Raw genomic sequence first — 17,712 nt, forward strand, 5'->3', positions numbered from 1 at the left:
GTTGTGGTCAGCGTGAGAGCAAGAACAGGTGAGATGTCACGTGGTTTTACCCGATCGCCCGATTTGAGTCGCAAGGTCATAGCCGGTGCACGGCTTCCTGTCTTTGCCGGCAGGCGGGCGCTCGCACGACGAGCCGCTCTCTTACCTCGCCTTCCTTCTTCTCCTTCCCCTCCTCCCATCAACTCGACACTCACAGCCATTCTAACAACAATGTCGTTCCCACAGCCCTACACCGGCTTCCCCGAAGCTAAATACCACAAGCTCACCCTCGCAGCCGAGGGCGTGCTGCTGCTCTCGTTTAATCGCCCTCCGGTCAACGCATGGATCGACCCTAAGTGGCGCGAGCTGGCCGAAATTCTGCGCACAGTCCGCGATGACCCCGACGTTTCTGCCATCGTCCTTGCGGGCGAAGGGCGCTGCTTCACCGCCGGTCTCGACCTGAACGAGCAATCCCTCAGCACTATCGTCGCCGAACTCCCCGATGCGGCGCGCAGAGCCTTTGCCATGCGTGGGCACATCCGCGACTTCCAGGAGGCCATCTCATGGTTCGAGCACGTCGAGAAGCCCGTCATTGCCGCTGCGCACGGTGTTGCGTATGGTCTGGCAATCGACATCATGTCGGCGTGTGATGTGCGGTATGCGGCGAGGACGACACGGTTTAGCATCAAGGAGGTGGATGTCGGGCTGGCGGCGGACATCGGCACACTGCAGAGATTCCCGAAGATTGTCGGGAACGACTCGTTGGTTAGGGAGCTGTGCTATACCGCACGCGAGTTCGATGCCGCTGAAGCGAAGGAGATTGGCTTTTTGAGCAAGGTTGTCGAGGGTGGCAGGGAGGAGGTCGTTGGTGAGCGAAGCCCTTCAAACACCGGTCAAGGCGCTGTTACTAATCTGGTTTTTTCATTTGCAATATGTGTGTCACCGCAGATGCTGCCATCAAGACCGCCACCATCATCGCGTCCAAGGCGCCCATCGCCGTGCGAGGAACCAAGATTTACCTCTTGCACAGTCGAGATCACAGGTAAGTAGAGGGACCACTTGCCTCTGTTCTGTTGCCGAACAGGCCTTTCACTCATGCCGTTGCCTCTGCTCTTTGCGCATGTGTAATTAATAGCGTCGAGGAAGGTCTTCGCTACACACAGGCGCTCAACTCGGCTCTGCTCCAGTCGGACGACATGCCCGTTGCCATGCTTGCTGTTATGCAGAAACAAACGCCGAAGTTTTCCAAGCTCTGAGCTCTTACTCTACCACCCTAATGTTATCTATGTGTCGTTTTGGTATCAGGTTCGTGGCGAGGAGAGGAGCATGCGTAAGCAGAGTGTGGACCCTTGAAGGCGCTTCAAAAAGTCTGACGAAATCGCGCGTGCGCTTTTGAGTTGAGAACTCGCATTTCATCTTTTCTTCCCATCGAACCCCGACTTTGCTTCCTAGCCACATACAACCAACCGCCATCGTCGCACTTACACAACCCAAGCGCCGGCCCTTCTGTACACCATGGGCGACTCGGCGTACAAAGGCGTCTCGGCTGCGCAGGACTCGCGCTTCACCAACAAGGAATCCGCCCTGCTGCGCAAGCTCAAGTTTCCTGCGCACTTTGACACCAAAGTGGACATGACCAAAGTCGAGCTCTCCGTCATCAAGCCATGGATCGCACGGCGCATCACGGAACTGCTTGGTTTCGAAGACGATGTCGTGCTCGAGTACGCTGCGGGAATGCTGGAGGACAGGTTCCCGGACGCCAAAAAGGTGCAGATCCAGCTGATGGGGTTTCTGGAGGACAAGACGGCCGAGTTCATGACGGAGCTGTGGGAGTTGTTGATTTCTGCACAGAACAGTCCGGGAGGTGTGCCTCAGAAATTTGTCGAAGAGAAGAAGGAGGAGTTACGGAGGAAGCGGGAGGAGGGCGAGAGGGTGGTAAGGGAGGCGAGGGAGAGAGCGCAGCGGGCGGCCGAGTCGGCGCCTGCGGCCATGTCGGAGGATGGACGAAGCAAACGACGGTCCAGGTGGGATGCTGGTGCGCCATCGAGCTCAAACGGTGCGGTTCAAGATACTCGTCCACCAGCGTACAGGAGCAGAGACGAGTACCGTCCCAGAGACGGTCCCAGCAGAAACGAGTGGGGTGACCGTCGCCGCCGAGACTACGATTCCTACAACCGCAACAATGACGGCAGTGGCCCCGGTCGAAGTAGAGATGCTGGTTGGGGGTCCAGAGCCCCTCGTGAAGCCATCGACTCCTCTCACTACACCTCACGTCGCTCACCTTCGCCTCCACCGCGTCATCGAAGAAGATCCTCTACTCCTCCACCGCGAGAGCACAGGACCCGTCAGCGCTCGCGATCAAGATCCCGCTCAGTCACGCCAGACTATCGTGCTACACTGCGCGATCGAAAAAAGTCTCGTCCAGTCGATGGAGATACTCGAGATCGCCTCGTTGAAGACCGTTCCTACAGGGCACGCCATTCTCGCAACGACGACGCCGAGGACGATGCAGGCACATCCAGAAGGAGATCTCGACACGAGCCAGAAAAGGAGACTGAGAGGGAAAGAGAGCTCAGAGACAAACTTAGCCGAGCTAGAGCTTCAAAGAGCTAAAGGTGGTCTGAAGACGATTGACGATTCATCAACAAAGCTGTTTTGCTTTTGCTGCATTGCTGTGAAAGTGCGTGTGGTATAATGTGCAGAATGCTTGTGTTGAGCGTGTCGCGATCAGGTGCGGTGTAGGGTATAGACATAATGACAAATCTGCGGAGCATTGAGATCAGAAGAATCGACCGTCACTGGCGTCCTCTCCACTTGCTTCCACGGCCACACCTCCGCTTCCGCTATAACATCCTCCCAACGAGCAGAGCTGTAACTGTGACACAGCCAGACACCTCCGCGTTGCACCAGAGCGGCTAGGTGGATGCCCAGCACTTGGGTCGTTGCTACCCCGGTCTCGTTTGCCTTGTACTGCTTCGATAGTTGCAGAAGTGTTGGATGATATGCCTCTGCAGGTGCCTGGGTGATGGAAGCGAAGGAGGTATCATCCCCCGTGGAGATGGAGTCGGTGGTGCTCTTATCCAGCACCACATCGAACGGCGGCCCTCCCAGAACACATCGCACTTGCTCCCAGTCGAGCAAATTCAGCACGTGGTACTGCATCAGCCCTTCCCCCGTCGCAACCTCTCCTACTTCTTGCAAGAACTGCCGCTCAGCCCGCCGTTGAAAGTCGATGCTGTTCTGCGAGAAGTCAACGTTGACAATGTTCCTCGCTCGCTCTTTCCAGTCCTCGGGCGAGTGCTGACGCCAGTACCGCACAATGTCGAGCGAAAGACGTGATGTTCCCACGCCGATGTGCAGGATCCGTATTGGCGGGCTGCGCAGGAGCAGAGACCGTGGGACAAGAGCAAGCAAGGAGGACGACGAGGAAAGCCATTCGAAACCGTTTGTTTCTCGCGGATCCGAAGCGAAGCGGGTGTCCCAGTAGGTCGAGAGGTGATACGACAGGCCAATTCCGCTTCGTTTTGATGGCTTGCAGCTCATAGTGAAGGATTGGAGCGGGATAGACGGTGGATGAGGAAGAAAGATGTGAAAGAGAGAAGGGCAAGAAAAGAAGTTGGAAGAATTCAGGGTCCAACCGACAAAGCATTCACTTACTGTATCTTCTTCGAAACAAACCTCCGCGGCGAATTCCACGACACCATCGTCTCTGCAGCCTCCAGACACACATCCTCACAAACTCGGCACGCAAAGCCAGGCATCTTTGACGTTTAGACAACGATACAAGTACAAAAGCACCCCGTTCCTCTCGCCCCCTAATTTGTGCTTTCCTGGTTCCCTTCCTCACCCGTGCTGGACGTAAAACTAGTAAGAAAAGAGCTCAAGTCTACACCACCGCTTCCACCCACCGATGCATCACCTCCAGCTCCGCCTGCCAGGCTCGAAAAGTCAAAGTTGCTCAGATCCAGTCCTCCCAAACCCGAGCCGTACATGTCTGTATCCTCACCGAACCCACCCGTCCCTACACCCGAGCCAAAGCTGCCCAGCGAAGACGCATCCAGTAAGGTGTTGGAGGAGGCGCCATCGCCCGAGATGGACGCACCGTTGTTAGCGGTAGCGGCAGAGGAGGACAGATCGATGCCCATCATCTTTTCGAGCTCGGAGAGATCCGAGGCGGGGGCGAGGGCGGTAGATGTGTCGGTGGAGCTCGCGTTGCTGAGGGACGGGATGCCGAGGGAGGAGAGGTCCGGCAGGTTGTTCAGAGATGATACGTCGATTCCGAGTGCGGACAGATCGAGACCGGGGAAGGTGGCTGCAGCTGTCACGGGCCCAGTCGGTGCTGCAGTTGATGCCGATATTGTGTCTTGTTTTGTCGACGTTGTGGCCGCAGCGGCTTCGGATGGTTGTGTTGAGCTCGACGCGGCAGGATCAGTCGAAATCGGATTGGCTGCGTTCAACCGCGCAGGCGACTGGGTGAGGTCGATTGTTTTGCTAGCCCCTTCCGCAGCTCCTGCCTTGGGAGCGAAGGCAAGTGGAACGTCGTCCTCGTCGTCACCGTCGCTGTCTATGACAATAGCATCATCTGCCGCTGTGCCAGCATCTAATTGCTTGACATCGCTATTCTCGTCCTTCTTGTCGACGCCTGCGGGCAGCAGCGGGGCTGCAAGGCCGGTCATTGGGTCATCCTCTGGCTTCGTTCCTGCGCCTGCTGCATTAATTGCAGCCTCTTTGTCGGCCTCCATTGGACCTGCCTTGCTTGCCCTTTCTTCATCCTCGATTCGTTTGCGTTCCGCCTCTTCTTCTGCTTTCTTCTTTGCAGCCTCTTCCACCTCTTGCTGTCGCTTGAGCGCCTCCGCTGCTGCTTCAGCGGCACGCTTAGCCTCTTGCGCCTCTCTCTGCGTAGCCGCTTCCAGCTCGATTTCTAACGCTGCTTGAGCATGCAACAGATAGTCTCGAAGCCCGTGCACGAGTGACAAGTATCGCGTGCATTCTGTTGTCAGCTTGTTCAGGCTGGAGCTTGACTCGCTCACGGTTTCTACTGCTGAAGATGAAGGCAATAGTGAATGAAGGCGAGCTTGCTGTGTTCTGGACCGCAAGGTGGAAGCTGTCTCGAGTACGATGGATTTGAGAGCATTTTGAATCTCGATCGCGCGTTGGGATGCTGGAGCTGTGGGTCGCGAGGATGGTCCTGGCTGTGCGCCTGGTAATACAGGTGCCGACATTACTGCGCTGAAGAACAGCTGCTCGGGTCGAGGCTGGAAGCAGGCCGTAAAGGGGGAATGATGATGGAAAGCATGAGGAACGAATGCTCGAGAGCGAAGCGCGGCAAAGCCGGAGCCGAATTCCGCAATTTCACCGTCTGTTGCAGCGGAGCTGAGTGGAGGAATCTCCAGTAACAAACGAAGCACGCCGCGACGACCTTGACTCCTTTTTACGCTCTTCATCCTCATCGACTCGTCGACTGCCACCTGGTCGTCACCCTTGCGTTCGTACAAAGACCATGTCTGGCTGGATTATGTAAGTCGAAGGCAAGAGAGTGGCTTGCTCTAATTGTGACTCTAATATCGCCTCTGCATTGGTCTCGTGTCACAGCATACCGTCGGTGCTCGTGCCGCTCATCATCGTGGGTGCTGTAGCATCGCGCTTCTTTGGCGGCAGCAAGCGTGCTGGCTACACGGGAAGATACGATCCCAAGACAGGCCTGGGCCGTGGTGCCCCTGGATTCCGTACGTTTCTTCGCTCATCCTGCATCTGTAAACATGGAAACGCAACTGACAGACCTCACATCTTGAACGACGCCACAGAGACGGGGGTCAAGCGCATGGCAGTTACACCAGAGATCGCTGCCAGGATGCGCGCAGGAGAGCAGGTTTCAGCTGAAGAGATCGAAGCCGCCGTTGCCAAGGCTCAGGCGCAAGAACAAGCCAACTCGACAGCGATTCGCAATCCGAATGTAGACCAGGACTGGCTGCCACAAGCTGGACGTAGCCCCGCGGGTAAGAAGAGCAAGAGGCGATAAACGCAATGCAGCCCGTTGTTATCATTGCTCTCTCCTTGTACTTCTACCTTTTCGTAAATCGAGATTGTAACACGGCGAATCGCCTGACTCTGAGGGTATGTCTTGGCTGTGATTGAGTATGACACAGAGAATGCTGTCTATGAATGCCTCGGCTTGTCCAGATCCTCCGGACCGAAGCTCATCGGCAAGAGATAATCGAGTGTCACCACCTCAACGTTAGGCTCGTTGAGTTCCTTCCCACCTTCGTCTTTGACTGTTGACTGAATCGTCTTTGCAGCCGACGCCTTGCTCCAATTGCACCCCACCATCAAGATGCGAGCTTGCAAGCTGCAATGCTCTCGAATCACTTGTCGACAGAAACCGCAGGGACTGCAGCTGCCTTCGAGATCGCTTGCCACCGCTACGGCTATGATGTCACCACGTTCGATCTTGCGCGCCGAGTTCTGTTCGGCCACATCGAGCTGGTCAGAGCGGATGAGTGCCTTTGCGAGAGCGGTGCGTTCTGCGCAGACGGTCCCACCGTACGAAGCGTTCTCGTAGTTGGCTCCGAGGATGATTTCACCCCATTTGGTCAAGAGGGCGGCTCCTACACGGAATTTGCTGTCGAACGTCAGAGGCGAACAGGATCGAAGTCAGCGCGATGGTCCCTTTGCTGCGTAGTGCTTCGCAAACTCACCTGTACGGCGAATAGGACAGCTTTCTCGCCTCTTGGGCAGCGTGGAGCAGGTCGTGCTTCTTGTTGGCAAGCAGTTGCAAGTCTTTGAGATCCATGACGGTCAAGATGCGATGCAGTGAGTGTGGTGGAAGTGAAAGACTGAACGGGTTGTGCTACAGAGTGAGGTAACTCGCTATTGAGGTCACAAGACATCCAATCCTATCTCCCAGCTATCGGCGAGCGCTTTCGGTGTCTTCCGAACATCCGCAAGGAAAGTAACACTCTGGCTTCTTCGTTGGGGGCCGTGCGGGAAATCTGCACTCGGCTTGCCCGATTGGGCCAGGGAATCGGAAACTCAAAGCGCGTGTGCCCATTGTGGTGTGTCAGCTGTCTGGCGCATAGGGGCAGCTCCGAACGGTCAGGCTGCTCATGACCATCACGATTCCCACGCTCCCTGCAAACCTCTTGGTGATCTTGGTGATCGCAGCTTGCAATCCCACCACTTTGTATATGCAATAGGCGGACGCAAACAAAAAGCAGCGAAAGCAGCCGCTGAGTGTCGCTTGCCCCGTTTCGTGATAGACAGGCTACGTTGCGCGGTTATCTTTCTTTAGGGCAAAACGAGGCGCGAGGAAAGCCAGAATAGCCGAGCAGCAGGTGTGATTACGACACACAAGCAAAGGGTCTTTTTCAAGGCTCACTCCGCGGCAACAGGCGGGCGGGTGATTTGCCAGAATGAAGATGGCAGCTGCTGCAGGACAGGGTGCAGCCAAGATCGTGAACCATGCTGTCTTGTTATCACCGGCTCTCTCCATTCCGCATGGTGGAGTAAGACCAGTTCCTACATAAGTCGCTCTTCTCAATCGCATCCTTATACCCGAGCCCAACCCTTTGTTCGGCGTGGCTACCAGCAACGGCGCACTCCTCCCACTTGGCGTTCTGATCTACATTTCAAGAATGTCGAGCTCATCCACTTCCTCGTTGGCGACGTCGGCGCCGGCATCCAAGCCACCGCACAGACTGGTGGTCAAGCCGCTAGGTCAGCAACTCACCATAACCACCACCATCAACGGCCGCAAACGCACCCTGGTCGACACAAACGATGCGCTCCAACTGGCAGAGACAAACTACGCCGTCCGCTTCTACTTTCCTCGTGACGCGTTGCAATGGTCGTTCGCCCTCAAACCTAGCGACCACGCTGACACCTATTGCCCTTACAAAGGTTTTGCCCAGTACCACGATGTCGCCGAAGCTGGTTCCCGCATCCAGGAACTCAAAGCGGCTATCTGGTCCTATGCGACGCCCTTTTCCACCAGTGATGCCATCGGCATTCGAGGCTATTTCTGCTTGGCAGCTCCTAGCGAGCAATTTCAGGTCAAGATCGACGGTCGCGCCATCGCCGCAGACGATGCTCGCAATATGAACGACCAACTACTGGCTGCATCGCCTTCCGACGCTTCTTCACCTTCGCTTCCTCGTCAAGTTTTGGAAGAGGAGCATCGGTCAAGAGCTACTGCCCGTTCTACCAGCGCTACTCTCCAGCCGCCTTCAATGAAACGCTCTGTGAGCAACGGCTCCACCGCACCGCCGGAGACGTTTCCCATCTCCCTTCCCCTAGGAGGCGAGCTCGAGATCGATTCGACCAACCCCGTCCTTGCCGACATGCTCTATCGTCTCGACGACCAAGCGCACCACGATGAACGTCATGCTCATGCTCACCAACACCACGATGCAGCGCACGCCAATGGCGCCGGATCCCCTACTGACGGGCCCGATGCAGCCACCGTAGCAGCTATCGATGATCATTTGCTCTGGTTCAAGGGTCAGCCCTGGTACCGCAGACCGTCGGAAAAGTGGCTTCGTCCTTTTGCCTTCTTGATCGCCATGGCCGGTGGCATGTGTATGGGTCCAAAACTCGAACTCCTTAACATGTTGGTCTGCGAGAAGGTACTCGGTGATGCCTACGTCGGTGGTGGGGATGTCATCGTGCCACCGCCACCGTTCAACGCCACGATGCCGTCATCGCATGGCAAGGGTGTTACACACCAAACCGTCCACATCGGTGGCTTCCAGCCTTGGATTCTCCCCCGCGTCGGCGAGAGTTCTGAAGAGGATGTTATCACATCGTACTTTGCAGCGCTCGACCAGCCTAATTCGACCGTCATTCCCGTACCAAGACGACCGAGCAAGGCATGCTTTGCAAGCCCCGAAGTACAGTCGTCTCTCGCCACGTTGCAGCTGTTCATGACCTTGTCCATGGGTATCCTTGCAGCCCTCACTACCGGCTTTTGGTCGAATCTCTCCTCGAGGCGAGGACGTCTGCCCGTTCTCCGCGTCTCGATGATCGGGATTGTCTTCACCGACATTGTCATTCTCACTGCTGCCCTTGTGCCTCGGTCCAGACTTCCCTTCGGCTACAGCTTCCTTGTGCTCGGCACTACCGTCGAGGGTCTGCTTGGCGGATACAGCGCCTTGATCGCTGTTCATCAGTCGTACATCTCGGACGTCACGCCGAGCGGAACACGCGCCCGCATCTTTGCGCAGTTCATGGGCATTGCTTACGCTGGTCTTGCCGTCGGTCCTACCCTGGGCGGTCTCGTCGTCAAGCACACGGGTAACCTCCTGGCCCCTTTTTGGTTTGCGCTGGCTATGCATCTGCTCTATGTGTTGGGTGTGTTTTTCTTCATCCCCGAGAGCACCGGCAAGGAGTTCCGCGCCAAGGCTCTGCAAGAATACACCGAGTCGCGCGCCGAGATGAAGCGCAAAGTCGACGAGCGCAAGTCGGCCGAACAGCAGCCTCTCCTCGACTCGCGTAACTGGCAGGGTGAGCGCAAGCCGCTCAGGAAACGCGCCTGGAGGCGGGTCAAGGTGATATTCATGAGCAGCTTCCTGTATGCGCCACTCGAGCCACTCACCTTTTTGCTACCCAAGAAGGTGGCCGTCGATGAAGCAGAAAGCGAGGCAGACCGAGCTGGGCCTTCTTCTGGTGCCAGCACGCCCCGCACCAGCGCTCTGGTTCCTCCAGAAGCCTTGGCGTCGCATATCTCGGTCTCGCGAGTAGAGCCCAGGACACGCTACGACTTCAACCTCACGTTCCTCTCGCTCACGTATTTCACCGAGACGAGCATCTTTGGCATCATGTCCTACAAATTGCAGTACGCCCAAGAGCAATTCATCTGGGGCTCGGCCGAGTTGGGCATGTATCTCACTTTCCTCAGTGTCGCCCGCGTGCTTGCACTGACGGTCATCTTGCCGCTCGTCATCAAGTTGCTCCATCGACCGGTCAAGGCGTTGCGTCTGCCGCAGGACGGGCCACCTGTCGAGGAAGAGCAAACGGTGGCGCCAGACTCGCGCCGACACTCTACTTTGGATGATGAGGGGAGGCCGCATCGCCGGATGAGCTCGTATGGCGCTACTGGTCAGTCGAGCCCGGTTGACAGTACGGACGAGCACGCAGAGGAGGAAGAGGGCGAGTGGGACGACACGAAAAAGTCGGTTGAGGAGCTGTGGACGCTGCGAGCGAAACATCTGCGTCTCATCCACGATAGCAAGTTTGATCTCAAGCTTGTCAAAATCTCCGTCGTGGTCAACACCATCTCGTACGCCATGCTCATCTTTTCCAACACGCCGCAGCTGTTCTACCTGGCCACCGCGCTCACGTCGTTGGGTGGGGGTGGCGGTGCTGCCATGTCGTCGCTTGCGCTGGCCCTGCTCAAATCGCCCGCCGACGCTGGGAAACTGTTTGGCGCGTGGAGCATCGCTTCGGCCCTGTCCGGTACGGTGGTGGGACCCATCTTGTTTGCAGAAGTGTTCAAACGGACTACAAAGACGTTCCCCCCGGCCATCTTCGTGGTAGGTACGGGACTGTTCGTCATTTCGTTCCTGATGCTGTGTGGCGTCAAGGTACGTAAGCCGATTAGTCTACCTGCGCTGCCTGCCCGACCGCATCCTGCGCCTTCGACTGAGGAGAGGTCCGAGGTGGACACTGCAACGCCAAAGTCGGCGTATCGCAGCTCAACGTTCAAGAGCGCCTATACGATGAAGACGACCAAGGCGAATGGTGGTAAGGCCGCGGCGAGTCGTCCGGGACTGCCGGCATTTGAGTGACGTGGTGCGCAGATCGATTTGGACTGGAGTCGTCATGGAATGGAAGAATGAATTTGCATTGAATGAGACGCTGTGAAAAGCAAATGGGTGATTCGAATGTGTCTGCTTGCGAGAAGGTGTGAGGTGATGTGAAAGATAAAGTGATTTGAATGAGTGGTGAGAGGAGAGCGATGAGAGGAGTGGTGAGAGGTGGGAGGTGGGAGGTGGGAGGTCAGGGGTGATGGTAGAATGGTCGTGAGACTGGATGTAACGGTTCAAGGGTTGGGTACATGACCTGGGCGTCAAATGAAGCGGAGGGTTCTGCGCTGCGAAGAGTGAGTCGACTGAGCATCTTGATCGACCTCTTGCTGAACCGCATCTGAGCTCGCTTCCGCACCACTACTTTGTGCGGCACTAGCCACAGCACCAGTTTCGGTAGCATCGTGCTCGCTCAGCGCCTTGGCCTGCTTGTCGCTCAACTCAACGCCGCTCCTCTGTAGCATGTTCAACAACCGCTTCTGCTCCCTCTGCTGTCCCTTCTTCCATCCTTGCTGCGCCTCGGTCTGCGCTTCGGTGCGTTCGGCGTTCATCTCTTTGTCAAATGCCCTCAGAATGGCAGAGCGACGCGGAGAGACGGTGCGCGTCAGCTTGGCCCTGTCCGGCTGCTCCTCTGCCTGCTGTTGTGGGGATCCAAGTCTGGAAGAAGGCTGCAGAATGGGGCTAGGCATCTTGTTGCCGCTCACAGGAAGTTCCAGCACAGGAGGTGGCAGACGCACCCTGAGCGGCTCGCCGTCTGCATCTACTGCCACCTCTTGACCGCTACCGCTGGCATTGGCGGTGCGAGCCAGGGTGTCTTCTTCGACACTGCGCTGCTTGACTGGTCGACTGGGCGCCGAGATCTCGGTCTTGTCTACGCCGTGATGAGAAAAGGCATCGTGTTTGCCCGGCGCGACGTCTTTGCGCCAGAAACTGTCCTTGCGCCAAAACGCGAAGACGTGTACACTCCAGTTGGTCACAGCCACGAGCGGATTCCAGAGCGGTTTGCCCGAGTCGTCGTACCCGACATGTCCGTGTGAAGAGGCGCGCGATGAATCGGTAGCGCGGCCCTGGTCGGAATTGTCGGATCCTGATCCGTCTTCCGGAGAGCTTTGGCGCTGGGGAGTGGCGTCGTTGACGGTGTTGGAGACCTGAATAGTGTTGTTGCGACTGATGGGGCGCGAGAAAGTGATGGATCGCGTTTTGGTGAGGGTGGCAGTGCGACGCATGACGCCCGGCCCCAGCTTGGAAATGGGGATGGTGATGCCATGGGTCAAAACGGAAGAAAACACCATGAACAGAACAACAGGCGAGTAGACGGCGCGCAGATGATCGCGCGTGCCATCGTCCGGCAGCTGCTTGAGCGCCACTTGGATGTAGAAGACGGCACCGACACCGATGGGACCGAACCAGCCGGCGAAGGACGACTCCTTCAAGTCGCGCAAGGCCGGGATCGCTTTGGTTGCCGCAATTACCCAGGGTGGACGACGAAGAAGCAACACGGTGATGCCGAGAACGACGACTCTCCACCCCGTCAGCTGCAGTTCTGCACTCGAGTAGTCAGCCCACGGAATTATAGCGCCAATGTAGACGAACACGGCCATGTTGAGCACGGTATCGATGATTTCTTGGAAGTCGTTGTCTTCGGTGCGGATGCGGAACCAGTCGTCCCAGGTGAACGAGTTGCCCGCGATGAAGCACGCCAAGATATCGTCCGAGCCAAATAAGCCCGTGGTGCCCAATGTAAAGAAGGCGAGTCCGAGACCGTAGGCGAAGAAATTGGCCTTGTCGATGTATGACCTGGACTCGGCCCATTTGAGCGATTTTCGCGCCAGGTAACCGATGAGCGAGCCAAATGCGATTGACAGCAAGATCTGGTACACGACGACAGCATAGACCCAGCGACCGATCTCTGTGCCGACACTACTACCCTTGTCCTCGCCCGAACGCGCAAGGAGGTAAATGGCGAGGTACAGAAACGGGAAACCAAGGCCGTCGTTGGCGCCAGACTCGGCGACGATGATGTTGCGCACGTTGGCAGGGACATGCTTCTCGGCGTATCGGCCAGTGGTGATGGAATTGGCGAGGACAGGATCGGTCGGAGTCACGGCTGCAGCGATGCAGAGGCTCTCCAAGAAGGTCAAATTGGGGATCAAGCCCCAGATGAGCAGCGCCGTGGCAAACCAGGCCGTGGTCATTATACCAAAGAGCAGGATGATTAGCGATACCTTCTCCTTCCACAGATACGCCTTAGGTAGCGATATACCGCAGAAGAGCACCTGGATGCCGACGACAATGCGCGTAAAAGTGTAGGTGACGTAGTTGGTCTCTTCTGCATTGCCCCAGCTAATGGGGTCGACCCAGTTGAGTACATACGGCCCGACGATGATACCGACCGTCACGGCGAGTAGCGGTTCCGAGAGGTAGAGCCGCTCCTTTACAACGTATGATAGAAGGCCGTAGATGACGATAAACCCGCCAAGCACAGCGAGCGACTTGGAAACTTCGGTGAGGTCGACCTCGACAACGTGAGCAGGCATCGTTGCAGCGGCGCCACTTCTGCTGCTAGTGAATTCGAGGTTCAAGCGAGCAAATTTAAAAATGTGCCTTTCTAGTGATTGAAAGATCAGCCGTGTTCGAAATAGATGTCACTGTGGACGAAAGGCCAATGTCATTGACCGTAGGAGATCGAGTTGCGGCCGTGGGTGTTGACCGTGAGAACGTTGGCAGATACGAGGCGCAGAGAAGGCTGCATGGGGGCGTACAGCTGAGCTGGCTAAGCGGACTTCAGTAGTCGATGATGAGGAGGATCTTGGTTCTGGATTCCAAGATCTGCTTGTAGCAAAGAGGGAAACGATGATGGCGATAAACGGTGGTGATGGCTGCGTTGAAGGGAAGAGGAGGAAGGAAAGCATTTCTTTTGGAGAATAAAATCTGAGAATCAATTTCAAATTGCTGATGTGAGGTTGCTGCCAAATCCTCTCTCTGTTAGAGCCATGCCGCGTAAACAAATAGGCGCTCGGCAATCTCTGAGAAGCTTTCAATCGGCAATCTTTTTCACCGACGTATTGTCAACGAACGACCGGCGACCTTGCATCCTTCCTTTGCCTTGTGCGTGCGGGTTTGCATGCCCAGGTGACCTAGTACATATAAGACCAGCACCGCGACCATCTCCACCGCCCATTCCTGACCCAACATCCTCTTCGAGCGATCCAAACGAAATGATCGACAACGCACCCCTCTTTCTCGGCCTCGACGCGAGCACACAGGCGCTGAAAGCCTCGTTGCTCGATGTCGACCTCAACGTTCTCTCGGAGATTGAGGTTCGTTTCGATCGCGATCTGCCCCACTTCCACACCAATGGCGGAGTGTCTTCCCCGACAGCAGACGACGACGAGGGCACGGTTGTTGCGCCCGTGATGCTGTATGTCGAGTCGCTCGACCTGCTCGCCGAGCGCATGAAGGCAGCCTCGTGGCCGCTCTCCCGCATCGATGCCGTCTCGGCTGCAGGTCAACAGCACGCCTCGGTCTACTTTTCCCGTGCCGCACCGCGCATTTTCACCACCTTGTCAGCGGACAAGACGCTCAAGGACCAGGTGGAACCTGCATTCAGCAGGGCAGTCGTGCCCAACTGGCAGGACTCGTCCACGGTCGAGGCGTGCAACGCATTCGAAAAGGCGCTCGGTGGAGCAGACGAGCTGGCCAAAGTGACGGGTTCAAAGGCACACACAAGATTTACGGGTCCTCAGATTTATAAGTTCAGGACGCAGCAGCCGCAGGCTTACAAGGACACCGAGAGGATCGGCCTCGTTTCGAGCTTCATCACCACCATGCTGTGTGTCGGAGACGGCGAGGACGCAGACACGGTGATCAAGGGCATCGACGAGTCAGATGCGTGCGGCATGAACTTGCTCGACATGCGACCTGCATCTTCCCTCCCTGCTACAGAGACCAGAGGCAAGATCGAGCCGGGATGGAACCAGACGCTGCTCGCACTTGCCTCGGGCGAGAGTGAAGGTGCCGATTCATCTCTCGGTGGAGCTGTCGAGCTGGAGAAGAAGCTCGGTGTCATCTACCGCGATGCCGGTACCCCCATCGGCAAGATCGGCAGCTGGTGGACGCGACGCTACGGCTTCAGCCCGGGCTGCCAGGTGTTCCCAGGCACAGGTGACAACCCGGCCACGTTCCTCGCTTTCAGCCTGGCCGAGCGTCAGGCCATCATCAGCATGGGCACTTCGGACACGGTCATGGTCGCCACGCACCAGTATGTCCCCGATCCGAACTTTCACGCCTTCTTCCATCCCGCTCGACTGCCCTCGAGCGGCGATGCGTTCTTCAACATGCTCGTCTACAAGTCCGGCAGTCTGGCGCGCGAGTGGATCCGCGATCAGTACTGTGCGAGTAGCTGGGACACGTTCAATGCGGATGTGGAACGATACAAGCTCGAGGACGGAGAGAAGAGGATTGGTTTTTACTGGTTGAGGCCCGAGATCATTCCTTCGGGTGCATCGGGCGTGCATCGCTACGCGAAACAGACTGGTGCGGCTGCTGGCAGTGAATGGCAGAAGGTCAGTGACTTTGGCGAAAAAGGGATGAACGCAGGCGCAATCCTCGAAACGCAATTCCTCAACTACCGATACCGCTCGTCTTCCATCATCGCTGGCCCCTCCGCGTCCTCTTCCGCTTCCGTCGACACCACCACCCTCCCGCTCCAGGCGATCTACGCCGTCGGAGGCGCATCATCCAACCCGACCATTACACAGACCATGGCAGACGTCTTCGGATGCGACATTGTCAAGCCCGTCCAACCCGCTGAGGACGGCAAGAGCTGGACTCCCGCCAACTACAACTTCTGCTCGGTCGGGGCGGCGTACAAGGCCGTATGGGGTTGGAGCCGGCTGCAGCTCAAGCAGGGAGAAAAGGTGCCTGAGTTTGACGAATTTGTTCATACCACCAAGTCCAGGCAGGCAAAGCAGGCTGGGCTGGGAGGAGTAGGAGCAGGAGCAGGCGAGCGAGTGGAAGGTGGCGTGCAAGTGATTTGCCGACCGCGAGAGGGCAGGACGCAGGTGTACACCAAAGTCATTGGCGAATGGAAGCAGCTCGAGGAACGGGCGCACAAGGAGACGTAATGCAGGTAGTTTGGTTTAGACAACATAGCTCTGAACTCGGGACAGCGCCTCAATCGCTTCGTGTGTGATATCCTGCACCACTTGCTGAGCTGGCACGATAGCATCCATGGCGCCAACACCCGTACCGGACCAGATGACGATGCGATCGGTATCATTCTCCTTGGCCGCCAATTTGTACCTCTCCATTCTCTTCTTCGCACCCTCTGGATCGTCTTTGCCCGCTTTCACCTGTTCTTGCAAGTCGCGCTCGTACTCTTCGACCGTCTTGTTTCGCAATCCTCTTCCATCGGTGCCCTGTGGCCATCCAAGCGTGCCCCGGGCATCGTCGAAGGCAAAAGTACGAAGCGTCGCAGAGCCTTTGGCCTTGACGAGTTCTTCCTTCTGCAGCTGCGAGTACGTCGACTCAGGCGTCAGCACGAACCGTGTGCCATAGACGCCACCGGCACAGCCTGCTGCGAGGAGGGCTGCGAGAGAGCGGCCGTCAGCGAGACCTCCTGCTCCGAGCAAGGGGGGCGTGGTCTGTGCTGCATTGTTGGGTTTGAGGCTTGGCAAGCGTTTCAAGACTTCGGCGAGCAAAGCGGAAAGGGGTGGAGCTTGCGAGTGCCCGTGCCCTCCCGCTTCGCAGCCTTGAACGATGAGCACGTCGCAGCGACACTTCTCCACAGCAGCTGGCAGCTCCTGCTCCCGACCGATCATGATGAACCACTTGATCTGTTCGTCTGTGTTGCCGTGGAGGTCGCCGTTGTGCTGTGCGTCGAGATCGGCGATCACCTTTTGCCATCCTACCAGCTCTTGCTCGTCTCCGAAGCTGAGCCAGACGGCGCGCGGTCGTGCCTTGACAATGACGTCCAGGAAGTCGCTGACGGTCTGGTTGGGCCTGGCTGCCTGCCCTGGTTTCTTGCCGTCGTTGAGCTCGGTGAGTCTCCAGACGAGAATGCCGATGCCAAAGTCCGCTCTCTTGCGACTGGAGAGCAGCTCGACGTGGGAGATGGACAGCTGCTGATACGCCTGGTCCACTTCAGACTGCAGCGTAGTCGGCGTGAGATAACCTGCACCGATGAAACCAAAGCCTCCTGCTGAAGAAACGGCGCCTGCGAGCTGACCGCCCGAAGCGCCAGCCATGGCGCCCAGCACGACCGGTGTCTTGACCGACGGCAGCACTCGTGTGAGCGGTGTGATGATGCTTCGGCCCGCCATGTTTGCAGCCGTGATTACGCTCTCGAGAAGGAAGGTCGTGGTTGTTGGAGAGGCAAGGGACAGCTCGATGGCTGTGTGTGTCTGTGGTCGGTCGACAAGTCCGATCTGGGCAAAATGCGGGGAACAAGCTGGGCCTGCATAAGCTAAAACCCGCTTTGACCGCGCTAAAATTCGCAGCTGCTAAAGAGTGGCTCGAGCAGACAGCGGCAATCGCGCTTGGCTCGGCTTGGGTTCGGCTTCTTCGGTCATTCTTGAAAGCGGTTTCCGTTCAGACACACCACCAACTGGCAACGACCTGCTACCTCTTTTTGGTCCGGGCAAGCTACAAATAGGAGCTCCCTCGAGTACGTCGCGCCTACCGACAATCACCCTATAGACGAGATGCGTGCGATTACTGGCTGCGTTCCATCGCTGCTGTTGGCGCATGCCAACAGAGCCGCACCAAGAATCCTTGGTTTGAAAGCACTCTCAACGGTGTCGAATTTGCCTGCAGCCACCAAGCAAGCCGCAAGGATCCACGCTCACCAATCATTCCTTAGCTCTCGACGTAGCCTGAGTTCCAGTACAGTGCGACAATCGACTCCGAGTGCAGATGCACCCTCCATTCCACC

At 57.1% G+C, this 17,712-nt stretch overlaps 10 protein-coding genes across 10 annotated transcripts; 5 read left to right on the plus strand and 5 right to left on the minus strand.

The window, feature by feature from the left end:
- Positions 1 to 210: 210 nt before the first annotated feature.
- EX895_004000 (uncharacterized protein) lies at positions 211 to 1,235 on the plus strand (the record flags this gene model as incomplete). Its single annotated transcript, XM_029884598.1, has 3 exons — positions 211 to 847; positions 928 to 1,021; positions 1,115 to 1,235. 3 exons carry the CDS (start codon positions 211 to 213, stop codon positions 1,233 to 1,235), a joined length of 852 nt encoding a protein of 283 aa, XP_029739308.1.
- Positions 1,236 to 1,494: 259 nt separating this feature from the next.
- Positions 1,495 to 2,592, plus strand: EX895_004001 (uncharacterized protein; the record flags this gene model as incomplete). Its single annotated transcript, XM_029884599.1, has 1 exon — positions 1,495 to 2,592. The coding sequence occupies one exon, from the start codon at positions 1,495 to 1,497 to the stop codon at positions 2,590 to 2,592; it is 1,098 nt and encodes a 365-aa protein (XP_029739309.1).
- A 114-nt stretch (positions 2,593 to 2,706) lies between these two features.
- EX895_004002 (uncharacterized protein) lies at positions 2,707 to 3,522 on the minus strand (the record flags this gene model as incomplete). The annotated part of the gene is made up of 1 exon (XM_029884600.1): positions 2,707 to 3,522. One exon carries the CDS (start codon positions 3,520 to 3,522, stop codon positions 2,707 to 2,709), a length of 816 nt encoding a protein of 271 aa, XP_029739310.1.
- Positions 3,523 to 3,794: 272 nt separating this feature from the next.
- EX895_004003 (uncharacterized protein) lies at positions 3,795 to 5,201 on the minus strand (the record flags this gene model as incomplete). The annotated part of the gene is made up of 1 exon (XM_029884601.1): positions 3,795 to 5,201. The coding sequence occupies one exon, from the start codon at positions 5,199 to 5,201 to the stop codon at positions 3,795 to 3,797; it is 1,407 nt and encodes a 468-aa protein (XP_029739311.1).
- Positions 5,202 to 5,479: 278 nt separating this feature from the next.
- Positions 5,480 to 5,998, plus strand: EX895_004004 (uncharacterized protein; the record flags this gene model as incomplete). Its single annotated transcript, XM_029884602.1, has 3 exons — positions 5,480 to 5,496; positions 5,572 to 5,705; positions 5,784 to 5,998. The coding sequence occupies 3 exons, from the start codon at positions 5,480 to 5,482 to the stop codon at positions 5,996 to 5,998; spliced, it is 366 nt and encodes a 121-aa protein (XP_029739312.1).
- A 137-nt stretch (positions 5,999 to 6,135) lies between these two features.
- Positions 6,136 to 6,769, minus strand: EX895_004005 (uncharacterized protein; the record flags this gene model as incomplete). The annotated part of the gene is made up of 2 exons (XM_029884603.1): positions 6,136 to 6,598; positions 6,675 to 6,769. 2 exons carry the CDS (start codon positions 6,767 to 6,769, stop codon positions 6,136 to 6,138), a joined length of 558 nt encoding a protein of 185 aa, XP_029739313.1.
- An 841-nt stretch (positions 6,770 to 7,610) lies between these two features.
- On the plus strand, positions 7,611 to 10,760 carry EX895_004006 (uncharacterized protein; the record flags this gene model as incomplete). Its single annotated transcript, XM_029884604.1, has 1 exon — positions 7,611 to 10,760. One exon carries the CDS (start codon positions 7,611 to 7,613, stop codon positions 10,758 to 10,760), a length of 3,150 nt encoding a protein of 1,049 aa, XP_029739314.1.
- Positions 10,761 to 11,041: 281 nt separating this feature from the next.
- EX895_004007 (uncharacterized protein) lies at positions 11,042 to 13,315 on the minus strand (the record flags this gene model as incomplete). The annotated part of the gene is made up of 1 exon (XM_029884605.1): positions 11,042 to 13,315. The coding sequence occupies one exon, from the start codon at positions 13,313 to 13,315 to the stop codon at positions 11,042 to 11,044; it is 2,274 nt and encodes a 757-aa protein (XP_029739315.1).
- A 681-nt stretch (positions 13,316 to 13,996) lies between these two features.
- On the plus strand, positions 13,997 to 15,904 carry EX895_004008 (uncharacterized protein; the record flags this gene model as incomplete). The annotated part of the gene is made up of 1 exon (XM_029884606.1): positions 13,997 to 15,904. The coding sequence occupies one exon, from the start codon at positions 13,997 to 13,999 to the stop codon at positions 15,902 to 15,904; it is 1,908 nt and encodes a 635-aa protein (XP_029739316.1).
- Positions 15,905 to 15,919: 15 nt separating this feature from the next.
- On the minus strand, positions 15,920 to 17,101 carry EX895_004009 (uncharacterized protein; the record flags this gene model as incomplete). The annotated part of the gene is made up of 1 exon (XM_029884607.1): positions 15,920 to 17,101. The coding sequence occupies one exon, from the start codon at positions 17,099 to 17,101 to the stop codon at positions 15,920 to 15,922; it is 1,182 nt and encodes a 393-aa protein (XP_029739317.1).
- Between the last annotated feature and the right edge of the window lie 611 nt (positions 17,102 to 17,712).

This window comes from Sporisorium graminicola, chromosome SGRAM_22, assembly GCF_005498985.1.
Source record: "Sporisorium graminicola strain CBS 10092 chromosome SGRAM_22, whole genome shotgun sequence".
In the NCBI taxonomy this organism is placed as follows: Eukaryota; Fungi; Basidiomycota; class Ustilaginomycetes; order Ustilaginales; family Ustilaginaceae; genus Sporisorium; species Sporisorium graminicola.